General features: G+C 37.2%; 2 protein-coding genes across 2 annotated transcripts in view; one reads left to right on the plus strand and one right to left on the minus strand.

Annotated features, from left to right (window-relative positions):
- Window positions 1–8,985, minus strand: part of LOC119583479 (TRPL translocation defect protein 14-like) — a 101,035-nt gene extending 92,050 nt beyond the window's left edge. Inside the window, exon 1 of the mRNA XM_037931990.1 lies at window positions 8,821–8,985. Coding sequence (XP_037787918.1) covers window positions 8,821–8,890 — 70 coding nt within the window. The 5' untranslated portion in view covers window positions 8,891–8,985. The remainder of the gene's footprint in view (window positions 1–8,820) is intronic.
- Window positions 8,986–10,468: 1,483 nt separating this feature from the next.
- Window positions 10,469–21,153, plus strand: part of LOC119583489 (structural maintenance of chromosomes protein 1A-like) — a gene marked incomplete in the record, with an annotated part of 13,709 nt that continues 3,024 nt past the window's right edge. The window contains 14 exon segments of the mRNA XM_037932002.1: window positions 10,469–10,759; window positions 14,592–14,812; window positions 14,968–15,116; window positions 15,363–15,531; window positions 15,812–16,024; window positions 16,157–16,379; window positions 16,712–16,998; window positions 17,267–17,478; window positions 17,729–18,717; window positions 19,294–19,510; window positions 19,788–19,923; window positions 20,199–20,351; window positions 20,628–20,822; window positions 21,086–21,153. Coding sequence (XP_037787930.1) covers window positions 10,648–10,759; window positions 14,592–14,812; window positions 14,968–15,116; window positions 15,363–15,531; window positions 15,812–16,024; window positions 16,157–16,379; window positions 16,712–16,998; window positions 17,267–17,478; window positions 17,729–18,717; window positions 19,294–19,510; window positions 19,788–19,923; window positions 20,199–20,351; window positions 20,628–20,822; window positions 21,086–21,153 — 3,344 coding nt within the window.

Genomic DNA, 21,153 nt, shown 5'->3' on the forward strand with positions numbered 1-21,153 from the left:
TAGCAAAGTCTTTAAATACACACATCACTGAAAATGAACGACTTTCACCGATCACTTTTCTTCAATACTATGCGAAAAATGTTCTACGTTACAACAATGAAAATAATAAGCTCTTAAATATTCATATAAATAGTAAATAAAAAGCTCTTAAATATTCATATAAATAGTAAATAAAAAGCTCTTAAATATTCATATAAATAGTAAATAAATGAAGGTCTGATATCTGAACCCTGATAACCACCTACAAAGAATTATTTTCAATGCAACACTTCAGTGTATACAGGGTAGAGTAAACGATTTTTACTTTATGACTAAGATGAAATGAGAAGGATGAAGAAAAAAGGGGAGAGGAGAGAAAGGAGGGGAGGGAGGGAGAGAAGGAGAAAGAAGGAGAGAGGGTGGAGGGAGAGGGAGAGGGAGGAAGGATGAATGTATGTATGTAAATTCAGTAATCCAAATATCTGTTTAAAGAATTTTTTTTTTACGCAACTGTCCAACCAGAGAGAGAGAAAGAGCCGGAAATTGTGAAATACAACGTAGTTTATCTAATGAAAACGGATATCTTGGTTCTTAGCATGTGGGACACCGTAGTAGTAGGAAAGTTGGTACTATATCAAACCTGTGGGACACATTATGAAATAGCTTTTATGATGGAAAAAAAATTTATATATATATATATATATATATATATATATATATATATATATATATATATATATAATCATATATATGTACACGATCTCTCTCTCTCCCATTACATACATATATACGTATACATACACACACACACACACACACACACACACACACACAACACAAACAAATATATATATATTATATATATAATAATAATATATATATAATATATATAAATATATATATAATATTATATATATAATATATATTAATATAATATATATATAATATATATATATATATATATATATTAATATAATAATACTATATCATATAATATATATACATATATAATATATAAATAAAATATATACATATAATATACATATATAAAATATATACTATACATATATACAATATAATACATATAAATATACAAATATATATAATCATATACATACATACAAATATATATATATACATACATACATACAAATATATATATATATACAATATACATACATACATACAAATATATATACATACATACAAATATATATACATACATACATACATACAAATATATATACATACATTCATTTCATTTAATGTAGTTTTTCATGTTGTGATGCTCTTGGAGTGAGTACGTGGTAGGGTCCCCAGTTCCTTTCCACGGAGAGTGCCGGTGGTACCTTTTTAGGTAATCATTCTCTCTATTCATCCGGGCTTGGGACCAGCACTGACTTGGGCTGGCTTGGCTACCCAGTGGCTAGGTAGGCAATCAAGGTGAAGTTCCTTGCCCAAGGGAACAACGCGCCGGTCGGTGACTCGAACCCTTGAACTCAGATTGCCATCGTGACAGTCTTGAGTCCGATGCTCTAACCATTCGGCCACCGCGGCCTTGGTGATCATGGGCTTCCATGATCTTTTCTCGGCAATCCAGAGCGGTGGCTTGCCACTGCCTTCCGCCCGTTTTTTTTTTTTTTTTTTTTTTCCCGAGTCACCATCTCCATTTACCCGGCACTGACATGGGCTGGCTTGGCCACCCAGTGGCCAGGCAGGCAATCGAGGTAAAGTTCCTTGCCCAAGGGAAACAACGCGCCGGCCGGCGATATACATACATACATACATACAAATATATATACATACATACAAATATATATACATACATACAAATATATACATACATCAAATTATATACATACTACAAATTATTACTACATACAAATATATATATATCTATATATATATATATTATATATACCTATATATATGTATATATATGTATATATATGTATATATATGTATATATATGTATAAATATGTATATATATATGTATATATATGTATATTATATATATATATATATATAATATATATATATATATATATATATATATATATATATATATATATATATATATACATAAGTGCGCATCAAAACACCACATATAAAAAGCTAAGCAAAAAATAACAACCGAAATAACACCGTATCGCACTTCACTTCATAACAGCCGCTCCTTCTGGCTTAAACTGGAAAGCACCGCCGCTTCTTCCTGGTCTTCCTCAGTTTCTTTCTTTCCTTCTGTCCTTCCTTCTATCCTTTCTTCCTTCTTCCTTTCTATCCTTCCTTCCTTCTTTCTTTCGATCCTTCCTTCTTTCTTTCGATCCTTCCTTCTTTCTTTCGATCCTTCCTTCTTTCTTTCGATCCTTCCTTCTTTCTTTCGATCCTTCCTTCTTTCTTTCGATCCTTCCTTCTTTCTTTCGATCCTTCCTTCTTTCTTTCGATCCTTCCTTCTTTCTTTCGATCCTTCCTTCCTTCTTTCTTTCGATCCTTCCTTCCTTCTTTTCTTTCCTACTGTCCTTCCTTCTTTCTTTCCTACTGTCCTTCCTTCTTTCTTTCCTTCTGTCCATCCTTCTTTCTTTCTTCAATCGACGTCTGGCATTTCACTCGCCACTGCACGCGCAGCACATTTTCATCCCCCCCCCTTTTTTCCTTTTCCTTTTCCTTTAAAATGCCGGGGTCAGAGAATTTTTAAAAATAATAATGAATTAAAATTAAATGAAATAAAAAAACGAAAAATCTAGCACCTCCATCAAAGCACCTCAGAAATAGATACATAGACATAGATATATCAGACAAATATAGAAAGAAACGTATAAATATGAAAAAAATAAATAAATTTTAACTTTAGATAAAAAATAAATAAAATTTAAATAAATTTTAATAAATAAATTTAATAAATTTAATAAATTTAATAAATTTTTAATAAATTTCAAATAAATTTTAATCATTTCATATACATGTACTTTCTAAGCGACTTAACCGTCATGATTTGTTGCAATCTTCTCTTCCGTTTCCCCTTCCTTGCAACAACAAGAGAGCTAACAAAACATGCTGCGAATTGTTTACCCTTTTCACTCTCCCCCTCCACCCCCCTCTAACCCCCACGATGAAAAAAAAAAACAAGAGAAAGAAAGAAAAAAAAAAGCCTCAAATCCCACCTTTTACTCTCTTCTTCCCTCTCTTTCATCTCCTATTTTACCTCTCTCTCTCTCTCTCTCTCTCTCTTCCGTGTCTCTTCCTTCTTTAACCTTCATCCCTCATCCTCTCTTCCCCTTTTCTATTCCTTTCAGATTACTCTTGCAAACCTAAACCTATTTATATATGGATCGTTGCTTTTGGCCACACGTGTGACACTCGACACTGGGCACGTGAGGCGCTATTTTGGTGGGCGCGGGTGGGGGGCATCGTAGCTGAGGGGGAGGGGCTATGATAGGGGCATAAAGCATATGAGTAAGGGGGGCAATGGGGGGCAGAGGCAGGATAGGAAGAGGGGCATGATTGATGATGAAGAGGAGAGAGGAGGGAAGGAGAGAGAAGGAAGAGAGGGTAGCCTCAGAGACTGGAAGTGAAGTAAGCTCAGCCAGACTCAGTGAAATTTGGGAAGCATAAGAAATTGAAACGTTCCATAACTGAAGATATTGACGTCATAGTAGAGACGCTTAGAACAAATTTCGCAGGATTAACATTCAAGACGTTATATGTTATTAAAATATGAGATATACATGATAGACGACATAAGAATAAAGAATAATGAAAAAAGATAAGATAGATATATATAACATATATTGTAATTACAGAATCAATTGTATAGTCATATATACACATTATTGTATATTACATATATATACATATAAGTTTTACATATAAAATAAACATATATAGTTCATATATACTAAAGTATTATACATAAATACATTATATGATATATACATTATATGTATATATACATATATCACATATTATGTATATATACATATATACAATATATTATGTATATATATGATATACACATATATACATATATATATACACATATAACTATATATATAAACACATATATAATATATATACACATATATACCATATATATACACTTTATATACCCTATATATATACACATATATATATATACTAATACATATATCATACATATATATACAATAATACATATACATATTATATATACATCATATACATATATATATAATATATATATCATATTATATATATCATATATATATACATATGTATATATACATATATATACATATATATACAAATATATACCCATATATATACACATATATACATATACATATGTATACATATATATACACATATATATAAATATACATATACATATATATATACATATATACACATATGCATATATATACACTTATATACATATCTTCTTCTTCTTCTACAGGCTTTTGTCCCAGTTCAACTGGGGTCGCCGGTGCGGAAAAAATCGCGTATACAGACATGCAATGCAAGCCACGTCAAAGTTGATCGAACTCAGTCGAACCAGAAAGGCCAATCCTGATGAAGCTGCGGCGACGCTCGCGGGCCGCCGTCCTCTCGGATCCGGAGGCTCTGCTGCGTGGGGGCACCTTGGCTGCGTCCTCACGGCCGGGGGGCCTCGGCGGCGTCGCCTCGCCTCGGAGAGTTGTCCTGCTCGCTCTAAAGGCGCCCGTCTTGCCACTTTTCCTCGAGGACTTGCGCGCGAGGGGCCTCGGGGACGCCTCCTTGGCTCGAAGTGCTGTCCGAATCTTGCTCGCGAGGCCGCAGCTCTGCGCTCTCTCGGGAGCTTTCTTTCAAGGCCTACGCTCATTCGGAGTGGACCTCCGGCAGCGATATGAAACTACCCGTGTCCGCCAAAGCGCAGGACGAGGCCATGCAGCGCCAAGAGCCCCATGGTCAAGCCCGAGATCTCTTCTTCCTCTGAGCTTGCTTCTTTAGCCGTATCCGCTCTTGATACAGTAGCCGTTGCCCATTTGTCGCCGGATCACGGCGGTCATCCGACGCGTCGCCTGCGGGGTACGCCCTAGCTCTGTCTGCATTCCTGATTCTCCGCATCATGTATTGGCTTGGCAGGGGTTTTTACGGCCGGATGCCCTTCCTGCCGCCAACCTCTTTTAGTCGCCTCTTACGACACGCAGAGGGTACGTTGGACCTATTCTACCCCGGGGTCCACACGGATACTTATATACATATATATACATATATATGCACATATACACACATATATACATATATATATACATATATATATTCATATATATACATATATACACATATATATACATATATAACATATATATAATATACATATATATAATATACATACATATACATATATAGTATACATAAATAATTAGTATACATATATACATATGTATACAATTATACATATATGTATACATATATATACATACATATATGTATACATATATATACATATATATACATACATACACATATGTATACATATATATACATACATACATATATACATATATATACATACGTGTGCGTGTGTGTGTATACATGTATACATACATGCAGATCCAAAACCCAATTCTTTGTAGAAGAGTGTAGCCTACAATAGATCTAGCTACTTCAATTGCATTCCCGAGAGGAAAAATCATTGCTCAGGTGAGGGGCAAATACCGTCACGTTACACATAGTTTAATGTAGGCAGAAAAGGAAGTTAAGGGGTTGGAAGAGAGAGGGGGAATGGAAGAGGGAGGAGGGGTGGAAGAGATAAAAGGTGGAAGAAAGTGGAAGAGAGATGAAAAGTGGAAGAGAGTGGGGAGGTGGTGGGACAGAAGAGAGGAAAGGCGGAAGAGAGAGGACAAGTAGAAGAAGAAGAGAGAGGGGAGATATTAAAGAGAAAGAGAAGAGAAGAGAGAAGAAGATAGAGAAAGAAGAAAAAACACACACAAGGGAAAGAAACAAGAAATAGAATAATAGAGGGAACATGAAAGGGGATATACCTTCCCACTAGCACTGCAAAGGAGGGGTCGGGGTACACTGTACTGTATAACCTTGCGTGGTGACACTGCATGCGGGGCAAAATGGGTTGTGTTTTCGCCATGCTAACAATACCCTGATTATCCGAAAAAGTGTTGCCCGATTTTAAACTTAAGTAACGATTATTTCTTGTATCTCACTTGTATTCATCCATCTACTTCTGTCTCTTTATTTGGTCAATATTTGGAGGAGGACTAACTAGCATTAATTAAGAGATTAAAATAAGAAAGAAAGGGAAGAATAGGCAGGAGGAAAAAGGATATGACTGGGAGTAGGAGGAGGAGGAGGAGGAGGAGGAAGAGAAGGAAAATAAGAACAAGAATAATAATATGAATAATAAAAATAAAATCGCTGATGATGAAAAAGAGGAAGAGCAAGAGTGATAAGAACATGAAAAAGAATAAATAAAATCACACCAGAAAAAAAATCACAGCCATATCAAAACATGGATGAAAGAATAAACATAATTAACTTTTTTAAACTAAATTACATGGTCATTCCTTCCATACATAAACTAATTTATTCAGTAGGCACCTTCCGATATTTTTGTCCTTTTTGGTATTTTAAGTTGGACAATCGGTCACTCTCTTTTTCTCCCCCCCCCTCTCTCTCTCTCTCTTTCTCTCTCTCTCTCTCTCTCTCTCTCTCTCTCTCTCTCTCTCTCCCTCTATCGCACGCACAAGCACGAGCGCACAGACCGATAAAGCACCTGCATCGCGTGGAGCGTCTATCACAGTGGCACCCCGTACCCTCCCTCCCCCATTTCCTGTGCTTTGGGTAGGGGAGGTCGGGGCAGGGGAAGGGAGTGGCTGGTATGGGCACGGGGTTATGGGGGTACGTGGGGTAGAGTACTATGGGAATAGTGGGGAGATAAGGGAATGGGAAGGGAAGGGAAGGAAGAGGAGGGGATAAAAAGGGAAAAGAGTGGGAGGGGAGGAAATGAAGGAGAGGGGAAGGGAAGGGAAGGAAGGGGAAGGGAAGGGAAGGGAAGGGAAGGGAAGGGAAGGGAGGAGAAGAGGAGAGGAGAGGAAGAGTGTCGGTAACGTGGCGCGCGATCAAACACCGGATATACTAGAATATCGTAACACATTTCTAAGCTTCCCAGGCGCGCTGAAGCTGCTCTGGGCTTCTCGCCGAGGCTTCTGCGCAAACTCGCTTCGTGAACTTTGCAGGAGTGGTGCGCGCGTAGCCTCGTTGCTTTTAGGATTTTGAACTTTAGATTTTGAGTCTTTGCACTGGATATATTTCACTAGAGATCTGTTATCTTGGTCTAATATATACATGGACCTATTTCTTCACCTTCGTTACATATGTGCATATATATGCGTTATGCATGTATGCATTGCGTGTGCGCGCCCGCGTGTGGGTATTTGCGTGTGCATGTGCGTGCGTGCGTGTGCGTGTGCGTGAATATATAGATATAAACATATCTGTATGCATGGGTGAATGGATGAATATTTCAATCAACCTATCCACTCACCTATTCATCTGCCTCCTATCCATTTACCTAACATCTCCCAGCCCCGAGTTGACAGTGCTCTCAAAACAACCCTTGACACCCTGCCCTCGCTCTGATATTATCACGGTAATGTTGACAACACTGAGGCTGCAATGTTGACCCTCAGCAACATTGTAGGTCCGCAACATTGTCATTCCTGAAGCTCCTGATATATCGCATGACCCTGTTTTTTGCGTCATGTTGACCTGTCTTTGCGTCATGTTGACCTGTCTGTGCGTCATGTTGACCTGTCTGTGCGTCATGTTGACCTGTCTTTGCGTCATGTTGACCTGTCTTTGCGTCATGTTGACCTGTCTTTGCGTCATGTTGACCTGTCTTTGCGTCATGTTGACCTGTCTTTGCGTCATGTTGACCTGTCTTTGCGTCATGTTGACCTGTCTTTGCGTCATGTTGACCTGCCTTTGCGTCATGTTGACCTGCCTTTGCGTCATGTTGACCTGCCTTTGCGTCATGTTGACCTGCCTTTGCGTCATGTTGACCTGCCTTTGCGTCATGTTGACCTGCCTTTGCGTCATGCTGACCTGTCTTTGCGTCACGTTGACCTGTCTTTACATCATGCCGACCTGTCTTTACATCATGCCGACCTTACATCATGTTGACTCGTCTTTTCACAGGTAACCTACCCTATCAATGATGTATTTTTTTCTTACCAATGGAATAACTGTTTCAAGTCCGCACACCTGTAGAATTTTATTTTTTTCTAACCTCGATTATGCAATTTATATCGACGACCGCCTCCGTTTTCCTTACGTTACTCTGCTCGTTTTCTTATGACATTGCGTCTATGAGAACCCTCTTTTAAAGCAATGTTCGATCGCTTCTCAAAGCTAATTTATAATTAGTAATAACAACACAATTAACTATATAAAAAAAAAAAACATGAGACATACAGCAAATATGCACGTGCACATTACACCTTTGTACCAATATGGACCGTTTTAAAACACGCATTCTGAGAGACGCCACGCTTTCTGTCTCAGGTTTACAGTCCCTCCCATTTCCACAAGAAAATGTTGCAGCTTAACAGAAAATGTGGCACACTGACAACACCAGAAACCTTTTCTTACCCTCTTTTCCCCTCGGTAATTAATAAATATACTTTACGTGTGCAAGCCATCTTACTGGACCAAATTATGTATAAATGGAGTCTATTGGTGGTTCGTTCATATATCTTTAAGAACGAAATAGATAACAACATGCATGAGCTTCATAACAGCACTATAACCCTCTTTTTTCCCCTCAATACATATAAAAGGTGTAAAAAAAATGCACGCGTACTCACCTCCCGTCAAGACCAATTTGTACACCATCTTGTTCGAATTATGATGTCCATTCATCGTGGAGTGAGCCATTGCAAAACCGCCACTGGAAGCAGAGGGTTTCTTTTCTTGTCTCTCTTTCTGACGTTTACTAGCAGACGTCCATGGTATGACTGGTGTGGGGAAGGCGAGGAAGTCCCCCTCTGTCCCGCTGCATCGCCTCCCAAGTCAGTAAATTGTCGTACAGTGAAGAGATATTCTGGCGGGCTGATTGTAATGTATATTTTTTTCTGTCGTTATGGTTATTTAGGTGATTTGAAGGTCTAGGTTTGCGCTTTGACTGGTTAGAACTTCTGAGCTGAATTGGGCTCGATTTGGATGCATTGGGGATAATTAGACTGCTGTAAAGACAGTGTTTATTCGCGTGCCTTTGCTCACTGGTTATTTATATAGATAATGGTCATGAAACCGCAATTTTTTTTTATTCAAAATATCACGAATATTAATTAATCCCATTAGTTATGATGATGTTGTAACATATAACACATATTTGAAAATACTTTGTCGGAGTGCATAACTAAATTGGAAATTATCGCACAGAGCTACTGCTTCATACCAGTTGCAGACGACAAAGAAGCGGCTGCTAAAATCTCAAATATTTCTAGATTTACGCATTAAACAACATTGAAATACCAGAGAGAATGTCATACAGAGGATTTTATATCACACAGCATCATCCATTGTCAATGAGATGCTAATATCATCATTTAATCTAAGTTGAAATATATGTCTCATCCTCAATATCATTGCAAAGCTAATACATCACCTGAACATATTTCACTAACAAATAATTTTAAGAAATTAAATTTTACCGCGGATGTCCGACAGCATGCTCCAGTTATCCTAACGATAATTATTTCATCTCAATTTACCTGAGAGAGAACCACCGTCTAATTTATTTTCGGTTTACTGACATCCTTGCCAATTTAGCGCATGATGTGCTAAACCTAGCGCTTTCACCTCTTAACCAACCCATTTTTTTCCCCTATCATATATCGTGGACACACAATTTTTGTCTCATTTGAAGATAGTTCGAAGATGATTTCATGAACATTCTTATTTTTTCCCTTGTAAACAAGATGAAACAAGTGAGAAATACAGAAATTGATTTTCGTAGATTAACGCGGCTCAGTCTGACATTCAACAAGTATCAGCAGTGAATCTTCGCTTCGCTCAATATTGTTTTCCGCAATATTCTTTTTTATGAATATTGTATTAAAGATTACAAAAGCTTATATTTGATGATAATCATTATAACCTGAGAATGTTATAGTGACATTACGGAAAACAAGCTTGACCACTAATACTCGACACGATAAGGACATATGACCGGAAAAGAATGCATGGAAAACTAGTCTTTTGTACAAACTTTAAAACAATATATATCTATCAATCTTATCAGAAAAAAAAACTTAGCGCATTTTTAGCACCTTCAGTAACCCAATCTAGCGTTCTTTCCCCATTACGCTAGTTAATATTAACCCCCCAACTTGGCATCAATAACGTAAAAAATGCCCAGTCACCAATGACAAAAATAATCCTACTGGTAACACCCATTATCCAATAAATCAGCCAAATTACCACCAATAATCCAAACCGCCGCTTTTCCGCCGCTATTGGCAACACTGTTTACGCGCCATTTTACCGTAAACAAACACTTCGAGTTTGTTTTGAGGCTTGTTTTGCGGTCTCCGATTTTCAGCCTTTCCCCTCGGCTCGTGGGGAGGAATATGGTGTCCTTCCCCTCTTCCTGTTGGGCCTGTTAGCAACGCGAGGAAGAAAGAGGGACGATGAAGGCCATTCTGAAGTACATTGAGGTGGAGAACTTCAAGTCCTATCGAGGCTTCTATCACATCGGCCCGCTGAAGCCTTTTACGGCGGTCATCGGCCCCAATGGCTCCGGTGGGTGGCTTTCGGGTGGTTTCGAGGCGGTTTGGGACTCGGGGAATGAGGAGAGGCATAAAGCAGGGTAGGCTTTGGTGTTACCCGAGTCGTGTCACTTCGCCTGACATTTCCTGCTGTCCTGTCATGTCCAGTGTTACCCGGCCAACTTTGGTTATTTTGGCCTCAATAGAACTGTGGAATTAGACCGCGTGATGGTTTTCTTGCAGCTGTTGGTGTGGCCAATGTCTTTTGACACGAATTTTCGAAATATTCTTCCCTGTTAGTTTTCACCCCATGAAATATAATTAAACTGGGTTAAATTAATGAATATCAAGGCAGGCTACATTTGAAATGAAAATAATACACCCTCATTCTATAATTCACAACATGAGAGCTAAATTAAGTGCCTAGAATAAGCTGCAAACTTTTTTTTTTTTTAAGTAGCTCACGATGTTCACAGGGTTAAAGTACACACCGGCTTGGGTGAAACGGAAGTTGGTAGAGGGCAAAACCCTTTGGTTTGGGAGACTTTGTTCAAATAGCAGTCTTCGTGGTAGTATGTGCATTAGCGAGGGGGTCATGTGTTCGTCAGTTTGAGTCGGGAGTTTGGTCTCGACAGTGGTCCTGGTGTAAAAATTTAATTAAATTCTCCCAGTTTGACCTTCTTCGAATCTCTTTGTTCAGCATTTTGTAAAATAAATATTAAATTTATGAGTGACAAACCCTAGTCAGTGTCTGCTAATCTCTCATATTGATAATTAACGGTAGAAGGAATAGCTGAAAGCTTCCATAAATTGTATATTTGGAACTGAACTAGCACAGATAAATTTCTACTTTGTGAAGCTACTTACACGTATCATTTATGCCTGTCTATTCTCAATCTTGTCAGTCAGACGGAATGATTCTGTGTTCGAGTTTAGAGGGTTTTACGGGTCACAACCCTCTACTAATCTATAAGGATCCATTGAATGTAAGATATAAGTAAGATATAAAATATAATCAAATACAATTACATTGAATCTAAACCCACTGTATAACCATCTTAGTATGAAACAGGTGTTTAAGGAGTGAAGTTTATGTATTTAGTTTGTTCATATCTATCATCACTTTCCCATAATTCAAGGCTGCTTCTGGTTGTTAAAGCTGTCACAAAATGTACCATATAGGGAGCCACATCCCCCGCCCCATCCCCCTTACCTCCCCTTGTGGAGGGGAATGATTATGGCCTTTTTGAGATAATTTGGCATGTAAAGCTAAAATTGGACAGTTCCCCAGTAGGAGTGTTGGACAGCAAATTTTGGCCTGGCCTTAGTGTGTTAATTAAGCCATAGAAAATTAATACTTAAAACAAATGGAAAAAATCTAATCCACTGAAAAATCTGGTAGGTACAACTAAAGATGAACCTCTTTGAGACATGATTGTGTGCCCTTCATGACCTGTATATGGACTGGTATCCTTTTTTCTTATTTTCTTGAGTTTCATATAGATGGATGAATTCTTAGAAAGAAAGAAAGAAAGAAAAAAGGTCATGGATGCTGCCTGTTGTCTTAGCTGATGTTCCAGTATAATTTTCCTGACATTCTTGATTGGTGTAGTCTTGAGAAATTTCGTGTATTTTACTTCTTGTGATATGTACGGTGTAATATTTAAACAAAACTTTTTAATACACGAGACCTGAATACCCATCTTCAATAAATTCGATTCGTCGTAACTCACACCTGTGTGTACTTTACCTTTGTTGTATTTTTTAAACTTTGGAAATAATCTTTAAAATTTCCCCAATCTTCCATTCATCTTCGGGCCTTTGTGGCTTCCATAACGTCATTCAGATGTCTTGGATTTTTTAAAGAGAATTTTGTCATATATATGGACATTATCAAATGCTGGGCATGTTGTGATTTATTCTTATTATTTACATAATGTCAATAATGGTATGTCATTTGAAACTTCAGCAGAGCCAACATATATTCACCAAATTAATTCTGCTAGGCCTCCCTAGAAATTTCTAATGAAATGGATATTCATATATGTTTTATGATACACTATATATATATATATATATATATATATATATATATATATATAATATATATATATATATATATATATATACAATCATATAAATACATATCAATACATATACATACAATACATACAATACACATATACATACATATACATACAATATCACATACATATACATATACAAACTATACATATACATATACATATACATATATATATATATACTATTATATATATAATATATATATACATATATACATATACACATACACATACACATACATATATACATATATACATATATACACATATATGTAGATAGATAGATAGATAGATAGATGTACACACACACACACACACACACACACACACACACACACACACACACACACACACACACACACACACACACACACACACACACACATATAATATATAGATGATATATCTATATCTATATCTATCTTTCTATCTATCTATATGTGTGTATAGATATATAGATGTGTATATATACACATATAGATGTCTATACACATATATATATAGATGTATATACACACATATATATATATAGATGTAAACACACACACACACACACACACACACACACACACACACACACACACACACACACACACACACACACACACACACACACACATATATATATATATATATATATATATATATATATATATAGATGTATATACACACATATATATATAGATGTATATACACACACATATATATAGATGTATATACACACACATATATATAGATGTATATACACACATATATATAGATGTATATACACACATATATATATATAGATGTATATACACACAGATATATGCATGTATATATGCACACACACACACACACACACACACACACACACACACACACACACACACACACACACACACACACACACACACACACACACACACACACACACACACACACACACACACACACACACACACACACGCTTGTGTGCGTGTGTGTGTGTGTGTATGTGTATTAACAATTTAACAACAACAACAACAACAACAACTTAATGCTTGATACAATAACATACATCATATGTCACTTACATATTTGATGCCTTTAAAGTTTCATACGCATTATAGACATTGATGTACATTATTTATTCCTTAATTAATTCTCCTCTTAACCCAATGTCACCGGGTGGCGAGACTGCAATGCCATGTCCACTGTAATAAAAGTTTATCTATTATCTTTACACATAGATGGCTCTACAAGTGCTTAGTCACCAAGGAGCTGGCTATTAGTCTTACCTGTCTTATCTGTTTACCCTTTTCCTTCATTTTTTGAAAGCATCATTTCTATTGATTTATTGTCTTTCATGTTATTAATATTTTGATAACAATTTAATAATCATAATATCAATAAGAATGATAACAATGTTAATGTTAATAGTATTGGAAAGAAAAACACATTTTCCCACCAACTCAAGGAATGGGGAAATCAGGATCAGCACTAGGGCCAACTATTAGACTCCTTGCTGGCTGAGCACACTTGGAGCCATCTGTTTGTATCAAAACTCACTAAAATCTAAAGGGGTCGGTACATAAACCTACTGACATTGGGTTAAGTAGATATAGGAAATCATGTTTCTGAGGCTGTAAAGGCTGGGATTCAGTATATGTATACCTTTTAATTAGAAATTTATTTCAAAGTTTTGTGTAAGATTAAGTGAAGGGATAGGAGAGAGAGACAGAATACAAAATCTTGTTTGTATGCTTTGAACTGTTTGCAACAAAGAAACAGGCACTTGATTATATCTTACACCCCTCTCAGGGAAATCCAACTTCATGGATGCCATCTCTTTCGTCATGGGAGAGAAGACATCCAGCCTGCGTGTGAAGCGTCTAAGTGACCTCATCCATGGCGCCTCGATTGGACAGCCCATATCAAGGACAGCTCATGTGACGGCCGTCTTCACACTCGAAAGCGGTGAGGAGAAGAGGTTCACTCGTCTGGTACAAGGCTCGTCATCAGACCATAAGATCAATGGAAATGTAGGTGGTTGGAATTTAATTTCTGTTTTATTATTATTAATTGTAGTTCTTGTTGTTTACTCATATGTATTACAAAGTAAGTAGTTTTATTTTTGTTACTTAACTACGATATTCTCTGTTATAGAAATCTTTATCAAATTCATCATTATCCTCAGGTGGTCAGCAGCCAGACCTATCTCAAGGAGTTGGAATCTCTAGGCATCAATGTGAAGGGCAAGAATTTCCTTGTCTTCCAGGGTGCTGTGGAATCCATTGCAATGAAGAACCCAAAGGAAAGAACAGTGTTGTTTGAAGAGATTAGTGGGTAGGTTCAAAATAATTACATAAAAATAGTTGACTGAATTTTTGGTTTTTGACATTATAGGTCCAAATTTATACTAGTTTGATTTAGCTCATATGTTCTAAGAATGGTTAAAAGCATTGTTGACACAGACTTTGTTTCATGTACCTCAAACATTTGCATTTTAAAGGTAGAAATACCTAGAAACCCTTTAAAGCATGAGGTTTATTGCCAAAGAGTATCACACTGAGCATGGTTTCCTCCTAATAGATCTGGAGCACTGAAAGAGGAGTATGACCGGCTCAAGACAGAAATGTTGAAAGCAGAAGAGGATACACAGTTTACGTACCAGAAGAAGAAGGGCATTGCAGCTGAACGTAAAGAGGCCAAACAAGAGAAGGAAGAGGCAGAGAGATATCAGCGCCTAAAGGATGAACTGGTTCGTTGCTTCGAGCTATTCTGTTCGTTAGCTTTAGCTTCAGTGCTATATTTATGTAGTTATTTGACTTTATTGTTCTGAAATTGGTTGAAATTAATTTGAATTAGTAGTGGGGTTTGAATTTTAATGGGAGGGTGTTAGAAGAAATAAGAAATTTTATATATGTTATTTCTTGAAGTACCCTTGAATAACCTTGTAATTATGAAATGTAAATATACATGTTATAATTGCTGGTATTTTTGATTATCCATTTGATAGTGTTATTAATAATTTTCTTCAGGGTGAAAAACAAGTAGAAATGCAGTTGTTTAGGCTGTACCACAATGAAAAGGAGATTGCAGAATTTGACAAAGAAATTAAGAGGAAGCAAGCAGACCTGGAGAAAGTGGAAAAGAAGAAGGAAAAAGCTGAGGAGATCTTGAAGGAGAAGAAAAAGGAACATACACGAGTGTCGAGGGAAATGTCCAAGATGGAGCAGGATATTAGAGAATTGGTAAGGAATTTAATTTCAGATGTAACTTTATGTAAAATCTATTATGTACTTACTTGACATCTATCATCTATTACAGTAACACTAAAACCAATACTGTTAAGGAGATGAATACTAAAAGAAAATATCTCACAGGAAGCTGAGGTCAACAAGAAGCGGCCAACCTTCATCAAGGCCAAGGAGAGAGTCACTCACATGCAGAAGAAGGCCGATTCTGCCCGCAAATCTCTCGCACAGGCCATCAAAGCCCACAATGCCCACATGGATGATATCAGGGAACTGGAGGGCGAGCTTCAGGAGGTTGAGAAGAAAAGGGGCGAGTTTGAGGAACAAGTCTCGCAGGATTCAGAAAACCAGGGTGAGAAACTTGGTGGTTTAGGGTGTTCTATTGCTGGTCTTTTATATTTGTCCGTAATATCTGTTTCTTTGTAATTTCCTGTGCAGAATGACAGTCATTTTTTAAATTAATTTATTTATTTATTAACTTGTCTGTTAACTGTTTCTATGTCTTTGATTTCTCAAGTTATTTTTTGTGACTCAGCCCTGGAGAATTATAGTCTGTGTATTCTATGATCTGGCAATAATTAGAAATAAAATGATAATAATAAGTATAGTTAATTATGTACCAGTGCCACCAGTTACAGTTATAGCAAAGTCAGCAATACTGATAATAATAATAATAATCAACAGGAAAGAGTGTTCAGCTGGAGGAGGTGCAAATCAAAGAATACCACAGACTAAAGAACATGGCTGCTCGTAAGTCTGCCCAGTACCTTCAAGAGCTTGATTCAATCAACCGCGAACAGAAGTCAGACCAGGACAGGCTAGACAATGCCCAGAGACGAACTTCAGAGATTGAGAGTCGCCTCAGACAGAAAGGTCACGAGCTAGAGGAGGCACAGAAGCGTGTGGAGAAGCTAATGGAACATATCAGACAATCTGAAACATCATTAGAAGACCAGAAGAGACTAAGACAGGCAAGATTGTTTTCTCTTGTTTTGCATGCCTTATGATTATATATATATATATATATATATATATATATATATATATATATTTATTTATTTACATACTCGTAATATTACTTACACATATAAGTATGTATATAAAAGATTTTACAGGTTTTACACTTAGAAGAGATCATTGAAATATTAGTGAATTTGGAGAGAAGCAGAAATGTTTATCATTCAAGCTCATGCATCATTTTGTATGAAGATTTAACATACAAGCTCACTCTTCTTCCAGGAGTTGGTATCAGATGTAGGTTATAGCAAAGAACGTATAACTCAGCTACAAGAACAGCTGGAGAATGTGACTGAGCAGCTTGGTGATGCACGTGTTGACAAACATGAAGATGGACGCAGAAAGAAAAAACAGGAGATTGTGGAAAACTTCAAGCAGTTCTACTCTGGGGTGTATGACAGAATGATCAACATGTGTCAGCCCATTCACAAAAGGTAAGGTTTACTTGTATGGGTGAAAAGTGTTTTTCTAGGTTTTATAAATCATTTTGTCAGTTAAAGAATATTAGGTTTCTCATAGCCCTTTTTATGTCTTGATAACTTTTGATTATAACCTGTTCAAGGCTTCTTTTGAAATCGGAGGTTATCACAACTCTGTGATATAAATCTTGAAACCATAATCCTATTGTAATCTAAGAAAAAGTAGAATCATCTATATCAAACTGACATGATTCTCATTTTATAGGTACAATGTTGCCATTACAAAAGTCTTGGGTAAATACATGGAGGCCATTGTTGTGGACACTGAGAAGACTGCCCGTCAGTGCGTCCAGTACCTCAAAGATCAGATGTTAGATCCGGAGACCTTCCTACCCTTGGATTACATTCAGGCCAAGCCCCTTAAAGAGAGACTGAGGAACATCAAGGAACCTAGGAATGTAAAGCTTCTGTACGATGTGTTGCAGTATGATCCACCTGAGATCAAGAGGGCTGTGCTTTTTGCTACAAACAATGCTCTTGTGTGTGAGACCCCAGAGGATGCCTCCAAAGTGGCTTATGACCTGGAGGATGGTCATAGATATGATGCTGTTGCACTTGATGGTACCTTCTTCTCCAAGTCTGGTATCATTTCTGGAGGTAGTTTGGATCTTGCCCGTAAGGCCAAGAGATGGGATGAAAAGCACCTCTCTAACCTCAAAGCCTCGAAGGAGAAGCTGTCTGAAGAGCTCCGGGAAGCTATGAAGAAATCTAGGAAGGAGTCAGAGCTTAACACAGTTGAGTCGCAGATTCGTGGCATTGAGACAAGGCTCAAATATTCTAAGACAGACAAAGACTCAACAGAGAAACAGATTGCTGGGCTGCAGAAGGAGCTGGACAAGCTGAAAGCAGAACTCAACACCTTTGAGCCCCAGTTGCGGGAGATTGAGAAGGTCATGGGTGAGCGGGAAGCCACGATGAGTGATGTCAAAGAAAAGATGAACACAGTGGAAGACGTGGTGTTTGCTGACTTCTGCAAGTCCATTGGAGTCACTAACATCCGACAGTATGAGGAGCGAGAGTTGCAGGCTCAAACAGATAGGGCAAACCGCCGCTTAGAGTTTGAAAAGCAGAAGAATAGAATATTGAATCAACTTGAGTTTGAAAAGTCACGTGACACTCAGAGCAATGTAGCTCGATGGGAAAGATCAGTACAGGATGATGAGGATGCTCTAAGAGCAGAAAAACAGGTAGATCGTATTGTTAGTTGTATTAATTTTAATACAAGTTTATCTGCAAGAGATTCATGTACTCTAGTCCAGATTGCTGCAATGAATCTTTGCTTTTCAATGTTTATTTTTATTGTATTTTCTCAAGACTTTCCCTTAATATAGTATTTCCCTTCCGAGATTTTGCAGTGTATCTTCTCACTTTTCTCTACAGATTATTTTCTGACAGACCTAAGCCCTCCTATACTTTTTTCCATGCTCTTCCCTTTCTTCCTTTTTCTCATCTTTCCTACTTTTATTTTCTCTCATTCTCTCCTCTCTCTATTTTCTCCTTCTCTCTCTCTTCTTCTCCTTCTCTCTCTCTTCTCCTCTCTCTCTCTTCTTCTCCTCTCTCTCTCTTCTCTCTCTCTCTCTCTCTCCTCTCTCTCTCTCTCTCTCTCTCTTCCTCCTTCTCTCTCTCTCTCTCTCCTCTCTCTCTTCTCTCTCTCCCCTCTCCTCTCTCTCTCTCTCTCCCTCTCTCTCCCTCTCTCTCTCCTCTCCTCTCCTCTCCTCCTCTCCTCCCCTCCCTCCCTCTTCCCCCATTCTTCTCCATGCTTCACTAAAGCAAATGTCTTTTTCCAGATGGGTGAGATAGACAAGAGCATGAGAGACCTGGAGAAGAAAAGATCAGAGAAACTTGCCAAGAAGTCAGAGTGTGATGAAATGGATGATGAAATTGGCAAGGCACGAAGGGAAGTGGGCACCATTGCCAAAGACATCCAGAGTGTGCAGAAGCAGATCAATTCGATTGATCACAAAATGGAACAAAAGAAGGGGGAGAGGTGGGTCTTCTGTATAAGTTTGAGGATATTTGAATGAGGGATAGTTCAGTTAGTTTATTGTATGGATTAGTGTTTCTTTCAAGTTTTTTAAGTGAATTTAAACTTTTTCCTTCAGTGATTAGTAGAAGTTGTCTTCAAGTAGTTGCAGGCTCCACATTATAATATTTCCCATAATATGGTGAATATTCAAATGATCAACAAAAGGGAATATTAAATAATGTACAGTATGAATTTTAATTGTTTTTTTTTATACTGATTAGATATTATATTTCCACAGACATTCCATCCTTAAACAATGCAAGATGGATGACATCTTGGTTCCAATGACTCGAGGCAACATGGAAGACATAGAAAATGAAGGCCGAGAAGCAGGAGAATCTACGTTGGAGTATTCTTCAGGCCTCAACACACAGGTCAGCAACTGTGATAGTTTTTCATTTTTATTTTCAATTTATGTTCATGCTTTTTTTTTTTTTTTTTTTTTTCAGTGTTTCAGTCTTTATTTTCTTTTTGCTGTTGTTATATATCTCATACTTTAATTTGAAAAGTTATAGCATTTCAGTATTCTCTCTTTCATAAATCTAATTAGTAAAATTATTTTGCAAATTTGTATTTGCTGAAAGAAATATATCCCTACCATCATATATATTAACAGTAAAATCCAATCCCCCCTGACACATTAAAACAGGTGATGTATGAGAAAGAGTCTAGAATTGTCTTGGACTACACATCCCTAAGCGAAACACACAAGGAACTTGATGACATTGATGATGTGCATAAGGCTGAGAAGCGCATGCAGAAGCATATCAATGACCTCATGAACACCATTCAAAGAATTCAGGTGAGATTGTCAAGTGTGATCAACAGAGAAGATGCATTAAAGGAAACTGTTTGAACTTGTTATTGCAGTTATGTTTGCATTTTTAGTTCTTGCAATTGTATTGTGTCTTCTCGGACAATTAGTAAATCTTCTTGGATATGATATTTCATATGCCAGTATCCTGTTGGTGATAAAGAAAGATTGGTATTTCATGGTTTTTAGATGGGCAGATATAAATGTATAAACCTGTAAATATTTTACTTTAACCTTCTATTCTTGTCCTTTACTTTATTTAAGGCCCCCAATATGAAAGCAATGCAGAAGCTTGACTTGGCAAGAGAGAAACTCCAGGAAACAAATGAGGAGTTTGACAGCGCTCGCAAACGGGCAAAGAAAGCCAAGCAGGCTTTTGAAAGAGTAAAGAAGGAGCGTTATGACAAATTCATGGCATTCTTTGAGCATGTCTCAAATGAGATCGATGGCATTTATAAGGTAAGGTCTATTAATATACCCTTTTGTTAGGTTAGTTTGTGGAATATTTAGGTTAAATTAGTAATACTTTGATTCAGTAGATACTTTAGTAAATAAAATTCCTACTTTCGTTCATTCTTCTTGTTTTAAGATTGTTTCACTTATTTCCATAACTTTTGGAATTGATACTCCTTTGCCAACTTAGGAAAACCTTTGTACCTTTTGTTTATGCAGATCTTAAGAAAAAAAATACACATAATAATGCTGGCCTTAAATCCCACCAGGCTTTGGCCAAGAACGCCTCTGCCCAAGCCTTCCTCGGCCCAGAGAATCCAGAGGAACCCTACTTAGA

The sequence above is a fragment of the Penaeus monodon genome, chromosome 2 (genome assembly GCF_015228065.2).
Source record: "Penaeus monodon isolate SGIC_2016 chromosome 2, NSTDA_Pmon_1, whole genome shotgun sequence".
In the NCBI taxonomy this organism is placed as follows: Eukaryota; Metazoa; Arthropoda; class Malacostraca; order Decapoda; family Penaeidae; genus Penaeus; species Penaeus monodon.